The sequence below is a fragment of the Sinohyriopsis cumingii genome, chromosome 1, assembly GCF_028554795.1.
Source record: "Sinohyriopsis cumingii isolate HCF-2022 chromosome 1, ASM2855479v2, whole genome shotgun sequence".
Lineage (NCBI taxonomy): Eukaryota > Metazoa > Mollusca > Bivalvia > Unionida > Unionidae > Sinohyriopsis > Sinohyriopsis cumingii.
This window is the reverse complement of record NC_142961.1, coordinates 89759538-89776116: the sequence shown is the minus strand read 5'-3', so window position 1 is coordinate 89776116 and position 16579 is coordinate 89759538. Positions and strand designations below refer to the sequence as shown.

The following is a 16579-nucleotide window of genomic DNA, read 5'->3' as shown; positions in this document are numbered from 1 at the left end:
GCATTTTAAGTTAACAAATTTAAAACTTGAGATAATGATGAAGCTCAAGGATGGATGAAGCAATTTCGTGTATTATGTGACCATGTTTTCTTCTTTTTCGCTTTTTTCACACAATATCACTTGCAGATTGTTCTGAACAATGAATGTTTGTTAATCAAAAAGTTTGCTGAAACACAACGGAAGACGAAAAAAGAACGTAGAAGCTCTTATTCAGTTCAACTTAGAATAGGTGTAGGTACCGTATTACTTAAATCAGCTTTTAATATTTGTAATTAGTGAACTTTTAGGTCAGATGTAATTACAATATATACTAGAAACAAATTTAGTCGTTCGGTAAAAAAAATAACATCGTCACGAATACAACATAGTTGGTAGTGGTGTTCGTTAATAAATATGAAGATGACTCACATGTTTATGGTATATTTTCCTGTTTTTTGGGGGGTTTTTTTTCTTTTTTTCTTTTACTGTGAAAATAACGGCGACTAATTTTTCGCACACTTCCTTCTGTGAAAAATCTGCCCAAGGCTGCAATTTTAGCAAACATGTTTTATACGGTGTGCTTTAAGTGTACATGTACAGCGAGTTTAAATATCTGTGATGCACGATGGAAGACACAGCTGGTAGTGTTGAGTTGTCTTCATGATAAAAGTAACTGGTTAACTCGGATAGAAAAAAAAATTCTTATCGTGGATAGGAGAACTTGAACCTCAAACCTAGAACATAAGAGGTGTAGAACCAGTGTTGTATGTCAGGGGGTGGGGTTGGGGTACCAATGATTACGCAAAACTTTGCAACTTTGAACGACATTTTGCATGCATTTCATGTTATTTTTCTGTTGTAGACATGTCTGTTCGGGACGGTTGTATCCTCGTAACCGGTGGAGCCGGTTACGTAGGCAGTCACGCTCTAGTGGAGCTTCTAGAAGCTGGCTACAGCGTAGTGGTATTGGACAACCTGTCAAACTCCACCTTCGGTAAATTTCGTTTTATCGAGACTTGTAAAGGTGCAGAAGAGTTCAGCTTTAAGCGAGAAAAGCGTCAACCGTTGTCAGCATTTTGAAAACGTTCATATTTTAACTACTAAAGTTTGTAAGTCATGGAAACTGGTCTAAATTGTTTATGACAGGCTAATAGCCTGATACTTGTCTAAATAGTTTATGACATGTTAATAACCTAACACTAGTCTAAATAATTTAGGACAGGTTAATGGCCTAATTATGGTATAATTTCATGGCAGGTTATTAGCCTGATACTGGTTTAAATTATTTACGACCGGTTAATAACCTGATAATGGTCTTTTTTTTAAAGCTTTTTACGCCTCTAAAAACATGACCCGGAACAAATGCAAATTAAATGCTCCGATTTGAAAGAATATTTTAAGAATTAATTTTCACTTATTTCCCTATATCCAAGTCAGTCTGAGTGGTTTTTGATACCAGAATACCTGTTTTCGTTGCAAAGCGCTAAATCATTACTCCTGAATATGTTCGGAAAATGTTTTGATAAACCGATTGCTAAAATGAGGAAATCATGAACCAATGAACGCGAATAGACTAAATGATATTTTGTTTCAACAGCAACATAATTATAAAAAAAAAAAAAACGTTATTCTTTTTGGCTAACATTTATTTAAAACCTTTATTTTTAATCTATATTCATAAATAGAAGACACAATTTTGATACAAAGCCGGTTTCATTGTCGTTAGAGATGTTATGAATACGCAAATTTCTTCATAGGTTACAAAACCTTTATCTCAACGCCAGCCGTCAACTAGTGTGGCTCAAAGACCAAGTAAGGTTATATTCAGACCATGCTATCGACATGGCCATTTTTGTTATGGGCACAGTCCTTACATGAACATTGGAAATACATTTTTCTAGCAATAATATAGACGCAATGACATTTTTGTTGTATCAAAGCTGGGGATTACCAAACGATTGCCTTAGAGTTTGGCGACTTGTCTCCGCGAACTAAACATTCTATAACAAAACGAAACTTTAAAATGAAAATAATCATAAAGAAAAATGAATTTATCGATGTGAGAAGGCTAAAGGATCCTGCATATTATGAGTGAAATGATGATTTTCATGCGATCACGTCATTATGACGTAGAACGAACACCTTGCCAAAATTAGATTTTGTACTACGCAGAATGTTATCTATTAATGAAACTACTAATCCCGAAAACTCGGTGTTTGCGAGCAATTATGCAGCCTGGTACATCTACTACTACTACTGCTAATAATAATAATAATAATAATAATAGCGATCTGATAATATTTTCAAGTGTGTGACCCCGCACTCCACTACCACCAGCCCCCCTCCCCCATATGATTCGAAGGTTTTCATTAGTTTTCAGATTCAACATTTGTTCAACATGACTGGCTTTTTGTAATTAGCGTTGAAATTCCTAATAAAAGCTATATCATTTTTAGGAAGCGTAACGAGAATACAAGAGATGACGGGAAAATCCATTCCCACCTATAACTGTGATTTGTGCAACAAGAAAGGGGTAGAAGACATATTTTCTAAGGTATATTTTTATACAGTTTATTGATTCAATTATTCGTGGCAATTTGCTGTTGTAGCATATAAGATTTTCCGTAGGAACATAAATCAAATATTTAAGTCGTAAGAATGCACCAGGTATCTTTACCTATTTTCAAGTATGAACTTTCCCTTCAATTACATTCGTACGGAATAATTGCATCTTAATGTCTCATTATTACTGTCATCTATCGAGGAGCAATTTTTGCATACGTTCGACATTTGTGATACACACCAAAATGTATGTTATAAATGCAATAAGTCTATATTATTTCTGATTTTAGTACTCTATCTTCAGTCTGCGTGAACATTTACTTTCTCTAATATCTTTACACGAAATGCCAGATAATATCAACATTATTTTTTGGTCGCGCAAACCTAGTCAAACAGTAAAACCGTAATGTTCTGAATCCTCGTTAGATATCTAATTTAAAATGTGCATCTTTATTTTAATCAAAATTCATAGCAGAGACTTGGATGGGGTGGGAGTTGGGCTTCTTAGTATCTGATTTTTGTAAAGGTGATTGTCGAACAGAATACAGTTCATATGGGTATAACTCACTCTTTTTTTGTCGGTGAAAAATAATTAAGATATGAACTCCAGACTCTAATCACTCATTCATCCTCACTCAATATCCACTACTCTTCACTCTCACTCACTCCCATATTCTCACCTATAAGACAAGGTCTTGCATAATCCCGATTGTACTTCAGGTGGCATGAATATGTTTAGACCCAAACCTATTGTGTCCATAGCCAAGAAGATCATCGGAAACACACACACACACACACACACACACACACATTTTCTGAAATATTTATGTTAGACTTTTGTCTGAATCCAAATAGTGGATGGATTTTCTAACGTTTAATGGGCTATACCTTTAAACACATGGAAACCGAGTCCGTTCAAAAAAAATTTAATTCCGTTTTAATTTGGATTGGGGGCGGGGTAAAGGCAAATATTTCCTTAATTCAATTCACGGATTAGATATGACCTGTAATTTAAAATGTGAACCTTTTTTAAAAATGATTTACTCACAACCACGCTTTTGGAGACGGGGGAAAATACGAGAAGAGGGATATTGATTGGGGATAGTGGCGGTTGTGTGTGGGTTGTAATAGAAGAAGAGATCGTAAATGCGTATCAGAACCTTTTACTGTTTAATACCTGATCAACTACTTAATTTATTTTGCTTCCAGCACAAAATTAGTGGTGTGATCCACTTCGCCAGTTTGAAGGCAGTGGGCATGTCGGTCGAGATTCCGCTTATATACTATCGCCAGAATCTCATCGGAACAATTAACCTCCTGGATGTAAGTGGCCTCTCGTTAATAATCAGTGGAACTCAAAGTACGTTAATTTCGAGATGGTATGTGTGTTCTGTACAATAGGTAATTAATCCCTCAATCATCCGTTTCGCTTAATCCAGCCTAGAAATCCGTTAATACCCTCTTGCCATTGTACACAAGACTGAGACGATTGATAAGTTCCACTCGGAAGATAATGCCTTTATTATTATTTATAATTTATTTTGATTATTATAATATTTTATTTTATGTTTTGATGGCACAGGTTAAAGGTCATACAATCACCATATCTGATTAAAGCGAATGATTATGCAGATCATGTGTACCGAACGTTCAATAACTTACACAACTGTTCGGCATTTAGCTGAGGAATACAGTGAATCGATCATTAATTTGAAATTTATTCACATCATAAATAATGACAACGCAACAACATACTGAATTTAATGCTTTTAGAGAGGTGATAGAAATATTTCATTTATCATGAAAGCTACAGCATCAGTATCAGAAGATAATGGATATTTCTTTCCATGTTAGGGTTGGATAAAGGTGTGGAAAATCTAGTTGTGGGACAAAATAGCATTCAGGAGAATCAGTTGTTCATATATTGATTTAGATATAAAGATATACTCCAACTTTTTCATACAATGTGCAGATTTAAATATTACTTTCAATGACGATAACACCAAAATAACAATCAGTGGCTTTTTTAAAATCAAGACGGGTAAAATAGTACAACATGACGAAGGAATAAATTAGGTATTTGTTGTGGATACACAATTTTGTAATCGACTAAAATAACAGTAAAGCTTGAAACAAAAGGTTGACTTTGTAATAGCTTTGACAAATCCACAATAGGAATTACCAACTTTGACAAATCTGCAACCATTCACACGTTTCAAAGGACTGAATAACATTTACATAGTGTTGAAAATAAAAGTACCTGTTGCAGATAGTTGTTCTGCTGGCTTTTTGATATAATTATCAAGCATAACGTATTCGCTCTATGTTTTTACTTCGCTTTAAGTAGCTAGCAAATGACAATATTTGAGATATCTTGACTACATTCCTAAAAATTATGTTGCTAACACGTGCTTTCATAAAGAGTAGGAATAAATTAAACGGGAGAAGAACAAAATAAAATAAGCTGAATTGGAAAGTTTGGTAAAGCGATCAATCTACTTATACATTACTCAAGCAACCGAGAATATATATATATATATATATATATATATATATATATATATATATATATATATATATATATATATATATATATATATATATATATATATATATATATATATATATATATATGTGTGTGTGTGTATATATATATTCAGACATTTGCTGGTGTACGATTACGGTTATTTCGTCATGCTGCGTTATCTTGTTATTTATTATTACTATTATTATTATTATTATTATTATTATTATTATTATTATAGGTGATGAAAGAACATGGGGTGTACAATTTAATATTCTCTAGTTCCGCCACAGTGTACGGAGAACCCAAATACCTCCCCTACGATGAAAAACATCCCACCGGAGGCTGCACCAACCCCTATGGAAGGACCAAGTACTTTATAGAATGTATCCTTCGGGACCTCTGCGCCGCGGAGAAAGTAGGTCCTTTGGCTCATTCGGCAGTCTTTGTGCCGCCACAAACGTTTCTGTCTTTCCTGCGAAGACACTATGTCATTATTTAGACAGTGGGTCCTTATTTTCTATCATTCTGATCTCTGCCTTGTGGACAGTATGTCATCGGCTCCCGCCATTAACAACCCCTTCAATTATTATTAATGGTGGTTTGTTTTGCTTAAATTGACAAACTTTATCTATTTTTCACGCAAATGTATCCTAGTTAAGTGGAAAATTAGGGTTCCAGTGCCTCTGCCCCCTCCCAAGTATGTCACAATTTTAAATCCTTGGTGATCTCTGCGCAGTGGGCAAAGTTGGTACACAGTTTACATGTGTCTGTAAAACGCTCATATGTATGAAAATTAATTATATCGTATTTAAGCTGTTTATATCGAACAAGTTGGATTGTACAACTCCATGTTGTAACAATCTCATTCTCGATTAAAGACAATGGCTTGTAAATAAGAAAATACATGACCTAGTATGCATGAATGCGGAAGGGTATTTCTACAATAAAACTATATTTATGGGACTATTCTGACAATATAAAATATATACGAACCGAAATGCATATATCACGATGCTGGATATTTTTATCCCTTACTTGCAAATAAATTACTATAGGAAGCATAAAGAAGTCCAAAAGATATATAGTATTACTTGGTAAATATTACTGAAAATACATTTTAAACAAACATGTATGTGACTGGATCCAGATTCTCACTCTCTGGTCTTGCATATTATAGTGACAATGGCAATAGTTTATTAGTAATGTAGGCCATAGTTCCGTAATACTACAGTTACACAACACAACTGCAATGATGTAGAGCGCCAAGTTACAAACAGATTTAACACAGTGAGGTTTAAGGGAAGAAAAAATATAGAAACATATCTAGACGATGAAACAGAACTAGCATTATATAACTAAATATAGGTAGAGAGAAAATAAACAAAATAAAATAATAATTTACTTACGTGTACATTTGATATATTCGGTATAATGCTGAATATTGTGCGAGTTATTATGACATGGCTCTTTGACTCCATCAACGAATAGATATCTTCACATGGGTGTTTATTGCTACAACATTTTTGTTACGACTCTGTTTCAAAGATCTACATAAAAAGGGCATTGTAAAACAAAGTGACATTCATCTTCCATTGCCATTTATCGCATGAAATACATATACGTTGATTGGTGGGGAGGGGTCTTTATGCCGTCCATCCTCTATATTCAAATTATGAGCGAAACAACGGAGTCTACATAATCATTTTGTAGATGGATAGGTAAATTAACGAATGTATAAAGCTGAATAATTTTTTAATACAATTTAATATGGTGATATGACTTGTGTAATTTATTTACGACTGAATTCTAATCCTAAGACGTTGTCTGAAATTCAACAAAAATACTTTTTCGTCTCCTACATCCTGAGCGAACCAACCATTGTCCAGTCCATATCTGAATCGTATGTCTTTAACTTTCGAAATCCATGTAACTTTACCCGGCTCATCGATTTCTTTTAGCATTGTCTTGGACATACGTCATTACCCATTCTAATCAACCTAATCCAATACTTAATACATTTACAATAATAATTAAAACAAAGATGTAGTTTGTCACAGTCTCCTCGTGGTAGAAGGAGGTATGTATATCTCGGAAGGTTTCGTGGTAAAAGGGGGTATGCATGTCTCGGAAGGTCTCGTGGTAGAAGGGGGTATGTATGTCTCGGAAGGTCTCGTGGTAGAAGGGGGTATGCATGTCTCGGAAGGTTTAGAAGTCTTGTGCAGAACATATAATGTAACGTTTCAGTTATAAAGTGAATCTTGATATCCCCAAATTTCAGCGGCACAGGTTAATACATTTGTGATCATGATAGCATCAAATAGTTTGAAACTTTCTGTTTCGGAGTATCTGCCTAACTTTAATTGAATAATGCTCACTATATGTAGAGACTTGTCTGCTTGAATTCTAAGTTCTTGATTTGCTTTCACCCATATAAGTTATGGGGTGAAACATAATACCATGTATTTATACCCAGATATGGTTTGGATTTGTTTACCATTTAAATACCACTTTTCGTTACTCCTCAGAAATCCTCAGTTTCTGAATGCAATAATGTTCGTTTTATCTAAATTAACACATATTCCACAGTTTACACAAAATGTCTCCACAATATTTATTTGCCTCTGTAAAGAACCAACTATAACAATTTGTAAAATCATCAGCATACAAGAGCGCAATAATGTCAAATATTTCCTATGTAATAAAAATACCATTATGACATTTTTGTCGGAGGTCTGATGCTAAATCGTTTGTAAATATATTGAAAAGAAGAGGTCTTAATACGCAGCCTTGTAGGATACCAATATGCTGTATATTGCACTTTCATCTCCACACATGAACGTTGATTTTTCTAGAACTTCAAACAAATTTCCATGATTAACAGAGGCAAAAGCCTTGGAAAAGTCTACAAAAAGACAATACAACGACCTCTTTTTTATTTAAGTATTTCTGAACCACGGAATCCCGTCTCAGCTTGTTCTATTTTCATATTACTTGGCGCAACTAAATGAGGCGTTCATTTAATATACTGGTCAAATTTGTATTCAAGATCTCAATGAGAGAAATACTCCTGTAATTATTAGGGTCATCTGAAGAGCATTTTCTTGTAATGGGAAGATAATGTTTTCGCCCCATTGTTTAAGGAATGTGCCCGATGTAAAAAATTGAGTTAAATAATTTGACTAAATAAAGACATATATTAGGAGTCGTGTCTTTTTAATATCATTTCGGCTATTATTCCATCAGGTCAACCAGACTTTCCTGATTTTAGTGTTCGGATACTTTTGAGAACTTCAGCTTCGGACATAGGAGTTTCAAAGATATCATCAGAGGTTTCAGTAATAAAATAAAGACTGGTTAATTTCTGAGTCGCTACGATACAACAACGATCTGAAATATGTATACCATTAAAGACACAAGATTGTACTGTTACTGCATGTTTTGCGAGCAGGTATTTATTTGATCATCTTCCAAAACTTTGTGAAATCTGACCCTGATTCTATTAATTCCTCTTTCTTTTTATGTTTATAATTCTCTATTTTCAGGCGAATCTCATTTTTGAACCTATTTCTACTATTTTGTAATCTGCCAGACTTTGAATGGAAATGTTAAATTTAAGTTTATGGAGAGAATGTGCTTTATGCCTTTTTTTATAAAAAAAAAACGTTCTTTTTTCAACAAAACGGTTGTGTTTTCTTATACTTATTATACTCAAAAAACATACATTGGGCTAACTTGTAATAGATAGCAATGACGCATTGCACGGCTTCCTCTAACCCACTGGTACAGGTTGGAATGAATTAATAAATTTCTTCATTTCATCTGTACCTGTTAACATTTTTCTAGTTTACATTCCCTCCAATATGTGCATGTTTCTAATGTTGTCAGGTGGAAAAGTGAACTTGCATATGATATGGATGTGTACAGATTCACTCCTTGAGCCAGTTTTAAAACCTGAGAAATATCTAAAGAGGCCAGTTGAAGCAATCATACAGTCAACTAAGCTAGTCCCTTCATTTTCGATGCATGTGAATTTTCACTGTCGCTTTTGGTGCATTAAACCACTTATTGCATGCATAGACTATGTTTGCATATATGAGTCAGTGATACCGAATGCATTACAAACATAATCTTTCGATTTTCTTTCCATATCAAACTCATCTAGGTCATAAAAAGCATTTTTTCCTAACTTAAAATCAGCAGCATCATTTTCTAAAACAATCACTAAGGTTACCAGTTATATTGTTGAGGCCCCCAGCCAAAAGGAAAATGCATCAGGATAGACTGTTACTATTTTTTAAAGAATTTTTTTCTTCAAATAATTCGACCCCATTCTCATCAGAGGTCCTTGTGGTGATAAATATGCAAAACAAAGTATCAGATTTTTATCTAAATATAAATGGCTTCCTATAACGTGAAGACAAACACAGTCCTCTAATTCTAAGTAAATTCTTTTCACAATATTTTCGTCTACTAATTTTGACTTCACATAGAGTAACACCTTTGCCGAACGTCTCTGTTTTCCTCCAAATTTTATTAACCGTAAAGTATTCTTCTGGAAGACAGTCAAATGGACTTTCTGACGTGCTCCGAGTTTTACAAAAACCGCAGATGTCAAATCTTGTGATAAACGACTGAAAGACTGATATTTATATCTGAAAAAGCCTTCATTGCTCCAAACAAACTGTTGTTTTTCGAAAGTTGCAGGTGAGGCCTTGACCGCATTCCTATTTATGTATTGGTCTTTGCAGCGTTTTAGGGCTAGCTAAGTACTGAATGTCATCCTCGTTCGTGGGCGTTTCGCTGTCATCACGTGTTTGATCAGATCGTACGTAGATTCTGTTGTATATTTCCGCCAGATTTTCGTCGAGTTTTTTTTTAGTCTTTCGTATTACCGAAAGTTGCATGACCACTAGCAATAAGTCTCTAAAAGGTCTACGCGAATTTGAATTAAGTAAGCTGAGAACAGATCTAATAATAAAATTTTGAGAAAGATTAGAAACAAACATGACAGTCAGTGCAATTTATTTACCTGATCCGGTACTCAATGTACAATAAACCGCACACAGCAACTTTTACGAGTACTGCTGTGCAATCCTAATGGACAGTCTAGAGAAATGACGACCACGCGTATCGCTCCGCTTGTACCTGATCACTTTATCAGCAAAAACAACTGATAAATCATCTTTTATTCTAAATATTGGAGACCTCATTATTAAACTAACGTCTTATTAAAATTCGCCACCAATTCGATAAAAACTACGTTCGTGGCGATAGATACTAAAAAATAATATTCTTCACGTTAAAAATGGAACAGTTTCTTTCCTCGTAATAACACCATTTACTGTTTTGTTTATCAATAATAGGAGGATGTATAAAATAGATCATTTGCAGAGAGAGAGAGAGAGAGAGAGAGCTGAAAACTGGGATAATATATATTTCCGTTGAATGGAGATATGCCTATTGACTTGTAAAACAGCAGCATGAGAACTTCGATAATTAATATCGTTTGTAAACTACATTAAATAAACATTTACTTTACGGCACTGTTTTCGCTTAGGAATGGAACATGATAATACTGCGTTACTTCAACCCAGCAGGGGCCCATCCCTCTGGGATGATCGGAGAGGCCCCTATTGGGGATCCGCATAATCTAATGCCCAATATATCCCAAGTGGCCATAGGGACACGCAGGGAAGTTCTGGTGCTGGGAGGGGACTACGACACGCCGGATGGAACAGGTAAGACTTTCCGCTTCACATGGATCTAAATATCTGGATTATTGTCTATTCAGATATGACACTAAAGTCTAGTTTTTAATGTTTCCCTTGTAGCAGCAGACTGGTTATTTTATTCATATATGAATACTGTTGCTCAAGACGATATAAAAAAAAATTCTTATTTGACAGTAGTTAAGGACTTATATAGGTGTTTTTCCGTAAGTCGAATCTGTGTTTTCACGCCAACATTTAACGCATGCGCAATCAACAGTGGGCAACGTTTAAGCGATCGTCATTATCTGTGTGTATGTTCGTGAATAATTTTTTTTCTGACAAAGACGTAAAGATTTGACATCAGTACACCATTTACAGAAATACTGTGTTGGCAAATCTTTAATGAAAATTTAAAGTTCCATTGAACTCGAAGAATAAATATTAGCATCGTTTATTCAAGCTGTCAGTGATCCAATGATTTTGACCAGAGTTGTCACATGTTAAAATGAACCAATCAGATTCTTTATCTCTGCATTGGCGTATCATAACTGCACTTTATATCTCTGATCATTAAATCATCTAACCCCATTCTCCTTAAAATTGGACATTAGTCATTTCATGATGTTTTAACACGTAGTTCTTCATGCACATATTTGTCTCATTGTGTCAGCTTGCTTGTTATTCCTAATGTCTATTCCGCATGCCAATATTCTTATGATATCAACATACAGCTGTATTTCTAATTACAATAAACCGCGACTTCACTGTGGCTTAGAATAATCAATTTCAGCTTCAGACAATAATCTGCCGCTAGGATTGCCAATTCAGCATAAATACCATCTACTGGATTGTCTGTAGCTCATCAAAATAGTATAAATTTTTGCTTGTAATTACGGAATCGTACAAAGTTTTGTTCAGTCATCATTCATTTAGAAATTATTAAGTTTGTGCAGTGCTACTTTGGAAATGTATCATCTTCTTATTATTGTGTTATTATATGTCCCAAAATGTATATCGCAGGTGTTCGTGACTATTTACATGTAGTGGACTTAGCAAGTGGTCACATTGCAGCTTTGAAGAAGTTAGACGAAAAATGCGGTTTAAAGGTAGGATAAGTGTTTCTACCCCTTATTTATCAAAAAGCTTGAAAAGAACCGTTTGAGTCAAATATTTTTCTATTACCCGTTGAATTGTTATCCCAGTTGCTTTATTCATGCGCTTAAAAAAAATCACTTAACGACATTCTATAACTTTTTTTGTGCCGCTTTCTATGGTCTTATGTATATTTGAAAGAAAACCGACCATTTCATTTCAGTTCTTAGTTATGTTCTCAGTTGGTAAAACAGTGCGCATGTCTCTGTTCAAATAAGCAGTACAGCTAGTCATACTATCAAAATATCACGCACAGAGAAACACACACACACACACACACACACACACATTTTGTGCTTTGTATACATTAACTGTATTGACTTGCTTTATGCAGTCATCTGTTTCCTACAGGGCTGTTGTTAAACATTGTCACCAATTAAATTTTGCGATAACTTTCTACTCCTCTCTTTGATGCGGATGAGTGTACTGCAAGGAAACAGTTATTCTAACGTTGTTAAGCATTCTTAGTGGTTTCCAGCTGCGTAATGGAGAATCTCTGTAAATCGTCTTTCCGACTTTTTCATTTCAGACGTACAATTTAGGCACTGGCAAACCTCACTCTGTTCTTGAGATGATAAAAGCCTTTGAGAAAACTTGCGGCAAAAAGGTTGGTATTCATCAAGATTTGATGAAATATATTTTCTATTGCCATACAAAATCACAGAAGGGATACATGACATAAATAATCAAGTTTAATTCACGTCAATACCTTGTAAGAAGCATAGGTAGATAGAAATTGTTCTGAATATTTTTGTTTGAAAATTTTGTCGTACCTTTCGTCATTGTCATTGACGTCTTCATATTCGTCGTTTTGTTGCCCTAGATTTTTTGTTTCCTTTTTTTTCCAATTATTTATTTTCACTATAATAATAAAGTTCCTATATATCGTTTCTTCTTTTAGATCCCATACAGAATTGTTGAAAGACGGGCGGGGGACCTTCCCACGTTTTATGCAGATCCTTCTCTGGCTCACAAGGAGCTGAACTGGAAAGCGGAACGAAGTCTTCAACATATGTGTAAGTACTTTTCTAGTAAAACAAAAGTAACTCACAGCAACCGAATTAAGTGATGATGAAAGTTTAAGTAGCCACAAAAGTTCAATGCCTATGGGTACTTTTCATTAGGATTATTGGTTTAATGCAATCTGGTCTTCTTAATCTACTATGTAAACTTTACATTTGGTGTCCGTGTTGACTAATTAAAAGTGAGGCCTTATCGAAAGAACTAGGATTTTATTTTAATAATCGATTTGAAGAAGATGGAGAATACGAAGACAGTAATAAGTACGTCATATTTTCTTTCAGGCGAGGACCTATGGCGTTGGCAATCAATGAATCCGAACAATTATAACTAAAAGAAGATGATATTTCAGTGGAGATAATATTCGTGGGAAACCAGTAATTTTTCCTTTTGATTTGAACATCAGTGAGAAAATTTAAATATTGAATGGCGTATACCACGAGATATTCACAAATAAATATAGCTGAAGCATTCAAATGGGTTGTTGTGCTGTATTGTGCAAGTAAAAGACGGAGTATAATGAAATGCGTTCGATGCAGCCAAGCTCGCATAGACATCAGTCCAGGAGGAGATGTGTGTGTGTGTGTGTGTGTGATGGTTTTCCGCTTCCCTGAATCAGTTGTTTCGTTAATGGGAAACAGCCTCAAAGAGAATGGCCCAGAAATTACACACACTTGCGACACCGAACAACTTGAAAGAGTATTGGCTGAATTGCATCGTGTAGGAAAAAATGCACGACAAGATATCGAAATAACACAATGAAAACAAGTACAACAAAATTACTATTTTTTTTTTTACATTATCTCCGAAAACAGTTATCTTTTTAGCATTGTATAGAATTCGTTTTTTACTTTTTTTTCTTTATTATCCTAGTTGATAAAGACTAAATTTCTTACAAATCTAAAGGCAAGCAGTAAGTCTTAGCAAGAACATGGAGAGTAAAACAACATTCGGATACATGTATACTTTATAACGTTATATGTATTTTTCTTTTTAACAGCCTCCATTAATACGGATTTAAATTAGAACATAATTTAGGACCTAAATCACTTGTACTTGAATGGTTTTCATTCAATGATTGCAAAGCTTAACAAATTTAGACACAGCTGCAGTTGTTGCGGTTAATTCATAGCAATATGCTTCACAACTAAAGCCGAAAAAGAAATATATGCGTCCATCAGAAGAATGGAAAATACAATGTAGTGTGAGTTTTTTTACAAGACAATTGGCGTTGCATATTTTAGAACAAACAAATCATTGAAAAACACGATGCCTTATATATCTTAGGTAAGGCAGGGTTTGTTTGGCAATAAACCATGTACAGTTAATTAGTCTATTGTAACGTCGGACATTTATATATCCTCTTCCGTTTCTTCCAATGACCTATCTATTTTGTGTAACTGTTTGCGCTCAAGAAGTTGTATACTAAATAGGGGCCGACCGAAATTCGGTTTCGGTTTCGGCGCCGAAAGTTGGCAAATGGCCGCTTTCGGCATAGTTTCTGTTTCGGCCGAAGCCAAAAAGTTAGCTTTCGGTTTGCTTCTGATATTGATATTGACTATCGGTCATCAGCCGAAGATCTATTTTAACTTTCAGAATGCAACGCTAGTGCTACGTCTATTACTCTGCTTGTCGGCCGGTCAGTCGGCGGTACTCAATTCTAGGCACTATTGCATTTCAGCCTACTCGCGTGATGAATACAGAGATTTCGAAGTCTGACAATATTGATAATTTCAATTAGTTAAACTGTAGTGAATTAATCTGTGTGAAGTAGAAGATTGAAGTTAATAATAAACGGATTAGTTAATCACCGCAAAGAATGTCGAAAAATGCAGTGTGGGATTACTTCACAAAAATCGATTCTGATGCAAGCAAGGCGCAGTGCAAAGAATGCAACAAACTGTTATCACTTGGCAGCGATAAACTAAGACTTCATACAGTTTCAGGCTTGAAAGGTCATCTGGCCAGCTGCCACAAGGAGCTCCATGGTACGTATCTCAAGAGGTCCATGAACGACGGAGCAGAGCGTGCCTCGAAAAAGATGACGATGGAAAAGAAAGCGACGTCCTTGACATCAATGGTCGAGAGCAGAATGGTCTGGCCTGATGACCACATTGCAGTTCAGCGATTTGATAAGTGCATCATGGACTTGATCGTTGTCGACATGTTACCCTACTCAGTTGTTGAAGTGTAGTATTGCATCATGACCCAGGCTATTTAATAAATCTTGTGTTCGGCAACTTCGGTTTATCTTTCGGTTTCGGTTCCTTAACTCATTTATCTTTTACAAAGCTTATTTTCTTATTTCTTATTGGGCTTTATAAGGTCTTACTTAGCACGTGTAGCTTCGGTACTGTCTATCGTTTTTCCTCTAGCTTTGAAATTGATTTGTTTTGCCTGCTGCTTTGAGTATGTTAAATTCGTCTATCGCGTTAAATTCCACGTGTCTTTTATTGAGTGTGTACAGTAAGGGCATTGTTTATGCCAAACAAGTGACTAAGTATATTTAGACGTTGAAAAATATTTCTGATTGTCACAAAATGTCACGTACAGACTTTCAGAGAACTCATTGTCAAAAAAACTATTAAACGTCACTCACGATGCTATGACAGATCAGTAGCTATAATGTTTGCTGTTGGACTCGACGTATAAGCGAGTATAGATAGTACATAATAGGTTTTACATGTTAGGTATTAATTCTTCGTGCACTAGTTGGCAATCCTACCAATCATATTCTCTGATGCTTTCCTACAATCAGTATCTCAAATTCAGTTGGTTTATATCTCTTGTAGATAGATTCAGCACAGAAAACATAACTCGGTTGGAATGTGTCTAAATTTAATTATGGGTAAACGTTTACAACACACACAGTTGGCATTACATTAGAAAGATTCCACGTCTGCCTTCGGCACAATTATTTCTTGTATGTTAGTTCGGCTTTTGTGTGCTATATCTTGCTCGATGATACTGTAAAACGAAAATAAATAGCATACATATTTTTAAATTGGTGAAGACCGTTCTCGAATTTTACAAAAGAATTCACATAAGGCATGATATATATCTCTATTTTTACACTGCAACGTGGTCTTTTTAGTTCTAATCAAACATGTTTCAAAATAAGCTTGGATATTACTCTCAGAAGTTTCGAAAAAAATTTGCTCACCAACGCGTGACCCTCTACCATTTTTTATTTAAAAAGAAAAAGAAAATATAGCTCGTTTTGTGCCATACCAAAACCTGGATCACTAAGCCAAGACTTGACCATCCACATTTATTTTCACAAAAGACCAGTTCGCCACAGGAAGCTTTGACACACACACACACACACACACACACACACACACACACACTTGTTTTAAAATAAAATCCCTCGATTATCATGTTTAAAATATAGGCTTATTTTATTTTCAGAAAACAGTCAAATATAAAGATAAGGGATCATTACTACGTGCTGAAAAACTCGAGTAATGGAACCGCTCATGTCATCAATTAATCCATTATTCCAGAAGAAAAAAATGCATCTCACTTGAATATTTAAGCATAATCGAGCGTTAGGAAGAAACTTGTTCTTCAGCTAGATATAGAGATAAATCAGAGTTCGAGATCAATGACCCGAGAGAGAGAGAGA

General features: G+C 34.9%; 1 protein-coding gene across 1 annotated transcript; it reads left to right on the top strand.

Annotated features, from left to right (window-relative positions):
• Positions 1-843: 843 nt before the first annotated feature.
• On the top strand, positions 844-13418 carry LOC149807318 (UDP-glucose 4-epimerase-like). The gene is made up of 9 exons (XM_089936676.1): positions 844-973; positions 2436-2533; positions 3751-3864; positions 5307-5483; positions 10626-10806; positions 11800-11885; positions 12461-12538; positions 12833-12947; positions 13236-13418. Exons 1-9 carry the CDS (start codon positions 844-846, stop codon positions 13283-13285), a joined length of 1029 nt encoding a protein of 342 aa, XP_089792802.1. The 3' UTR covers positions 13286-13418.
• Positions 13419-16579: the final 3161 nt, after the last annotated feature.